Source organism: Neovison vison, chromosome 1 (assembly GCF_020171115.1).
Source record: "Neovison vison isolate M4711 chromosome 1, ASM_NN_V1, whole genome shotgun sequence".
Classification (NCBI taxonomy): Eukaryota; Metazoa; Chordata; class Mammalia; order Carnivora; family Mustelidae; genus Neogale; species Neogale vison.
In genome coordinates this window covers 218,911,046-218,917,720 of record NC_058091.1, presented here as the reverse complement: position 1 = coordinate 218,917,720, position 6,675 = coordinate 218,911,046, and the positions used below count along the sequence as shown (strand labels likewise).

Genomic DNA, 6,675 nt, shown 5'->3' with positions numbered 1-6,675 from the left:
AGACAGAATCCTTTGAACTTTGGACTAGTAACCTTGTACTTTGGGTGATTATGATATGCTACTATAGATTCATCAATTACAACAGACTTACCACTCTGGTGGGGCATATTCATAATGGAGGAGGCTATGTATAAATAGAAGCAGGGTATACATGAGAAATCAATTTTATTGTGAACCTAATTCTGTTCTAAAGAACATAGTCTATTAGAAGAAAGGCACTCACTAAAAATTTTAAAGCTGTAAGCAAAACTCAGAATTTTCTCGGTAAATTACTCTTCATTTAATTTATATTCATTTAGTTGCCATTCCAGGTGGGTCTGTGCTATGTTAAATTCTTCAAACAAACCAGTTAATCACAAAACAACATAGATTGTTTAAGATAAATGTATCTTAAATTCTATTATACAATCAAGTTGATTGTAAATAAGATCTACTTTAACAAAGTTTATGACAAATATTCTAGATTTATAGATTTTATTATCTCATCACATTATGTCTCTAGCAAATTATATAAATGCTCAATGCTGATAAAAAAAATAACATCCACCAATATATCACATGAATGGTTAGTGTTTTATTCTTTGAAGAATGGTTCTGAAACATTACACTAAGTCAGGCTGAAAGGTAAAGTTTAAAATAGTTTTATAAGGATATAACATATAACTGTTAGCTTCACAAATTTTTGACCCTTCGAGCTTATGATACACCTAGTCGGCAGTGGCACCCAGGTTTTTCCAAATAGTCATCATTTTTCTCTTGTCTGCATAGACTTCTTCTCATTAGCTGCCTTCTGCTTTTGTTGCATTATCTCAGAGTCCCTATAATGGGGGAAAAGGCTGTAAGTTGTTATAGAAAAACTGATTACATGTTCTTGTTTTGTATACATAACCCATTAAACATATTAGAAAACAAACTAAAAGATATAAAGATTCAAGTGTTTCTGTTTTCATGGCAACAGAATGGGAAAACAAAGTATGGAAGGACTTTGAAGTCACATCTTATTTTGAAAACCATCTCTATTGTTATGATCTTGGGCAAATAATGACCTTTCAAAATCAGAAAAGTAGTCACTAGGGTTGTTTTGTGGCATAGCTATGAATATATCTATCTGACATCAGGCAGCTATATACAGAAATAATGGCAATTACTTTTGTTTTCAACAAGGTTAATATACTCTATTTTTCTCTCAAAGAAGGGGCATTTAAGAAGTCTCCTAAAGCATAAGGAATAACACAGAGGTCATGGGGAGATGGAGAGGAGAAGGGCGTTGGGGGAAATTGGAGGAGACAAACCAGGAGAGACTGTGGACTCTGAGGAACTGAGGGTTTTGGAGGGGAGAGGAGTGGGGGGTTAGGTAAGCCTGGTGGTGGGTATTGTGGAGGGCACGTATTGCATGGAGCACTGTGTGTGGTGCATACACAATGAACTCTGGAACACTGAAAAGAAATTTTAAAAATTAAAAAAAAAAAAAAAAGAAGAAGTCGTCTTCTAGATACGCAAAATGGTCCTAGCTTTAGGACATAGATGTTATGAAGCAATTCAGTTTCTTACAAGCCTGAAAGCCCAATAGCTAGTGATTAAAAATGGATTACCCTAAAAAACAACAGGATATTCAGGCGTTTCCTTAACACTGTGTCTCTGGCTGAACCTCTATATCATATTAATGGTGAACTACAATCAGACTACCTGGGCTAGATGGTTTAGGAAGTCCTTTTTTTTTTATTTAAAGATTTTAGTTATTTATTTGACAGAGAGAGATTACAAGTAGGCAGAGAGGCAGGCAGAGAGAGAGAGGAGGAAGCAGGCTCCCTGCTGAGCAGAGAGCCTGATGCGGGACTCGATCCCAGGACCCTGAAATCATGACCTGAGCCGAAGGCAGTGGCTTAACCCACTGAGCCACCCAGGCGCCCCAGAAGTCCTTATTTTAAAAAATACATTAAATGGCTTTGTAATCGACACCTGGCTATGTGCCAATTTGCTGGCTCTGGGTTAAGTCTAATAGCAACTGTTATTACCCCCATGATTCAAATTAAAAAAGAAAATAGAAGTTTAGAACTAAATAATTTACCTTAAATCATTTAAAACCCAAGTTTGTCTAATTTCAAAGTTCAGGCTCTTTCCTGTTATCACATAGATTTAGTGTGAGATTTTAATACAGGTGAGTAGCTCTGTGCATTATAATAGACATTTCTGTAAAGCCAATAGCAAAGATGAGGAATGAGGATGAAGGAAAACCAAGATGGCTATAAAGAAAGGAAGTATTGGACACCTGGGTGACTCAGTCGTTGAGTGTCTGCCTTTGACTCAGGTCATGATCCTAGAGTCCCAGGATTGAGTCCCGCATCAGGCTTCCTGCTCCGTAGGAAGCCTGCTTTTCTCTCTCCCACTCTCCCTATTTCTGTTCCCTCTCTAGCTGTGTCTCTCTCTGTCAAATAAATAAATAAAATATTTAAAAGAAAAAAAAAAGAAATGAAGTATCATGGAAAATAATAGCATAGTAACTTTTCTGGTTGAAACTGAACTCTATTGTACTTGCTTTACCCTTAGTAATGTTACTGAAATTCAGAACCTCAGTTTCCTATCCTATACATCGAGGCTAATATCACTTTTCAGGGTAACGAATAGAGATAATAAGTATAGAGTACCTAGCACAGAGCTTTCTAACAAATGGATATTCATTTAACAAGGACTATTACTGAGCTAGACTAGGGTTCCCCACTAAAAATTTCAAGGTCACTGATTTGTACTATGTTCACTTTTATTGCAACGTGGGTAAACAGAAATTTAAGGCAAACCTTATCACTTTAATATCACAGAAAAAAAGCGTGAGGTGATAATTAACCCAATGTGGGACTTGAAGTAATGACTCAAGATTCACATTCTCCACTGATTGAGCTAGCTAGGCAGCCCCAAACGATTATTATTATTATTTTTAAAGATTTTATTTATTTGTGTGACAAACAGATCACAAGTGGGCAGAGGGGTGGGCAGAGAGGAGGAAGCAGGCTCGCCGCCGAGCAGAGAGCCCAACTCGGGGCTCGATCCTAGGACCCCGAGATCATGATCTGCACTGAAGGCAGAGGCTTTTTTTTTTTTTTAAAGATTTTTATTTATTTATTTGATAGAGAGAGATCACAAGTAGGCATAGAGGCAGGCAGAGAGAGAGGGGGAAGCAGGCTCCCCACTGAGCAGAGAGCCCGATGTGGGGCTCGATCCCAGAACCCTGAGATCATGACCTGAGCCGAAGGCAGAGGCTTAAACCACTGAGCCACCCAGGCGCCCCTCAGACGATTGTTCTTAACTCTAGTTGCACATCGGAATCACCTGGGGACATTTTTAAAAGCAGGTTTAACTTAGTCACAATAAAATTTACCTAGAGCACCTACTATGCCCAGCCCCAGACCAATTAAATCAGGACTGAATTTAAGGTACAGGTTTGAGTAGCCTTTAGGGTTTCCCAGGTGTTTCTAATGTGCAGGCTAGAGGACCACAGAGAAGCCCCACTGAAGCATGTGTAGGCAATTCTCCACCTGCCCTCCAAGTTGTACCCAGACAAAATTTGTTTTTAGAATAACATTGAGCTTGTTTATATGAATGCTTTTTAAAAAATTTAAGCTGCAATCCAAATATTTCTGTAGCAATTTTGTATTATTTCTCACATATATAATCATATATCAAGGCGGTGCACCTGCAATTTTTCCAACACAAAGAATCGTAAAAAGTCCATACAGCTACATATACTTTTTTGTGTCTCCTTCAGAACCTTAATCCCTGTAATTGAGTCACCTGTCATCTCGACTAGTTTGGGTAGGATGCCTCCTTTGAAAATGCTGTATCCCTAGCACAGAACAGTGCCTACCACGTGGAAGGCATTCAGATATTTTGCTAGATGAAATTTCTATGGTTGTGGTGACTGAAGCCTGAGATTCTCATCAAGACTATTGCTTGAGAGCTGGAAATTTCTCATTCACATATCGGGGATAATTGCTACCTTATAGTTTCAGTGTGCATGTAACAAATGTTTAGCTGTTACCCCCTATGCAGTTCTAGTTCTACCAAGAACTTAAAAAGTTCTCCCCGTTCTCCAAAACACAAACTTCAGTGACTTGAAAATTCCTTTAGTATTGCTTACCTCTGCTTTCTCTGAGAGGTGGTCAAGCTATCCTCTTTTCTTTTTCCCTTGCTAATTTCCTGGGATTTCTTCATGTTTTTCTGGCGGGCAAGTTCTCGCTGATTTCCTCCTACAAAGCCAAACAGTCATGCTTTTTCCCCCATCTCAAAAATAATCACGAATTCCGCAAAAACGCTCTTATTTAAATGCATCTGAAGCTGGCTTTTTAACAGACACTCCAGCAGAGCAATTACACTGAACGCTGTTCCCGTATCTGACGTGGAGGAAGCACAGAGGTAAACACACAAGGTCTTAATACTATCATACCAATGAACGTGTTCACTGGCTGTGAATACCAGGTTTCTTACAACAGGCATTCCACGCCTCTGTCTATGCCGGTTAGTATTCCAGATTAAAGTCTAGCTTTTGAAAACCGTGTATGAAAAGAAGAATAGATACACAGGGAACACAGCTCCACAAGTTGGCCCATCACAACTCGACTGTTAGGCGAACAAATGCGGCTGTTCGAGAACATTACCTGTAGGAGCCAAACAAAAGAACTACGGAGGAGACTCAGTCGGAGCTTCTAGTCCTCATCAGGCCTCAGGATCTTTTAAGTACCAGACAGAAACCCCTTTCAGACCAGGACCCCTCCCGGGGCCGCGATCCACACACCTCACCTCTGGAAAGGTGTTTTTTTACCGTGTAAACTCACACCTGAACAGCAGGTGCATGCCCGATTTCTCAAGCGGACCCGAAGCTAACCATCCCTCTCCCTCTGCGGACTGAGGACAGGATCCTCGCGCAGCCGGACCGAAGGGGATACACCAGCCAGTCCCCGCCTCCCGTCCGGCGGCGCCTCGGAGCTAGGCTCTCTCAGCGGACGTTCCCCGCCGCGTTCCCACACCCGTCCGCACACTCACGGGCCATGCCGACACCGGACCGAGCCTGGGAGAAAGCCGCCACAGAAAGCAACGGCCTCTTAGCACGCTGAGCAGCCGTCCCCACGGGTGGCCCTTGAAGGCTGAGCCCGCGCGGGCCCTCTGCGGGGCAACGCCTCCGCACCTCCCATGGCCCCGCCCACCGAGGCTGGACCGCGGCCGCCCGCAAGCCGGGCGAGGGACTGCGCGTGCGCTGCCGGGGGTAGGCGGGGAAGCCCGGCCAAGGGTCCCGGACCGAGAGCGTCCTGAGATTAATCCGTTCTCTGGGGTCTTTCTGCCACGCGAGTATGGTCGAGTCTAAAACCAGGTCATGAGTCTGTGGATTTTACGCACTGTGTACACAACACTGGGCCCTGGCCAGCCTCCATTTTTTGGTAACGACAAAAACAATAAATGCTACTATATCTCATTTTTCAACAAAGAACATTAACTTTTATTCATCCCTTGCAGAAGTGGGAAGAGAAGGAAGGGGACAAAACAGATTGAGGGTTAACTCTGTAAAAGTCAGTATGGCTCTTTACATATTTTCTTCCTTTATTCCTGCACCAATGCTGTAACTCAGGCTTCATTGTTCTCACTATACAGAAGAGGAGATTGAGACTGAGACCAGGAGCGACTGACCTAACAGGTAGGGAGTTGTAGAAGGGAGATGACAATTTAAGATAGACTCTTAAATCTCATCATTTCCCGTTTAATCCCAGTGCCTTTGTCATGGTCGACAATACTTTAGGAGTTGTAGGTTAATGGCTTTGTGCTTGGGTTGTGTGATGGGAAGGGAATGAGAGGGAATGCAGTTTTATCACACATTCATAATAGCCCAGGATAACCTTGGAACCTGGGTAAAGGCCGTGGTGCGTTTGCCATTGCTAGAAACAGACGTGGAAAGATGCCTGTTGGTCAATGCAATAGTTATATTCTTCATCTATCCCTTAATGATTACAAACTGATAAATGTGTGGAATTCTGTACACCCTAAAATTGCCCTGTTTTTTAAAGAAAAGATTTATTTGAGAGAGAGAGAGAGAGGAATAGACAGCACAAGAAGAAGGAGAAGGGGAAGGAGAGAGGCAGCTTCCCCTCTGAGCGGGAAGCCAGTTGTGGTGCTCCATCCCAGCACCCTGAGATCATGACCTGAGCCCAAACCAAGGGTTGGCTGCTTAACCTACTGAGCCACCTAACTGCTCCCCTAAATCGTCCTGTTTCTAGAAGAATTTTATTTTGGAAAATTTCAAACATATACAAAAGTATAGAAAATACTACAATGCACTCTCAAGTATATATGACCAAGATTCAATAATATTTATTTTAACTCTGAAGAATCACCTATTTTAGAGAAGGTAGGAGAAAATGGTGAAGACTTAGAGCACTGGAATGTCTTGGTTGAAAGCCCAGCTCTACCATGGAGTAGATATGTGAACTTGGGCATGTTACTTCATTGCAGTAAAGCTTCCTTGCCGGTAAAATGGGAAGGCAGATGTTCCTCCTTAATTAACTGAATTAATGTACGTGAAGTACTAAGTGCCCAATATATGGCAGCCCTCAATAAATTAGCTATTATTGTCATTCTTTTAAACTCAGAGGGCCTTGTGTACTTGTCACACTTCTTAAGCCCCACCTCTCTTCA

At 41.9% G+C, this 6,675-nt stretch overlaps 1 protein-coding gene across 1 annotated transcript; it reads right to left on the bottom strand.

Annotated features, from left to right (window-relative positions):
- Positions 1-554: 554 nt before the first annotated feature.
- Positions 555-5,175, bottom strand: SERF1A (small EDRK-rich factor 1A). The gene is made up of 3 exons (XM_044240646.1): positions 5,035-5,175; positions 4,133-4,241; positions 555-818 (listed from the first exon to the last, which is right to left on the bottom strand). The coding sequence occupies exons 1-3, from the start codon at positions 5,039-5,041 to the stop codon at positions 746-748; spliced, it is 189 nt and encodes a 62-aa protein (XP_044096581.1). The 5' UTR covers positions 5,042-5,175; the 3' UTR covers positions 555-745.
- Positions 5,176-6,675: the final 1,500 nt, after the last annotated feature.

Bases quoted from the DNA above. Each gene is read 5' to 3' on its own strand.
- SERF1A (XM_044240646.1), bottom strand. The intron at 819-4,132 runs GTAAGCAATACT...CCCCCATTATAG, and splicing joins ACCTCTCAGAGAAAGCAGAG to GGACTCTGAGATAATGCAAC.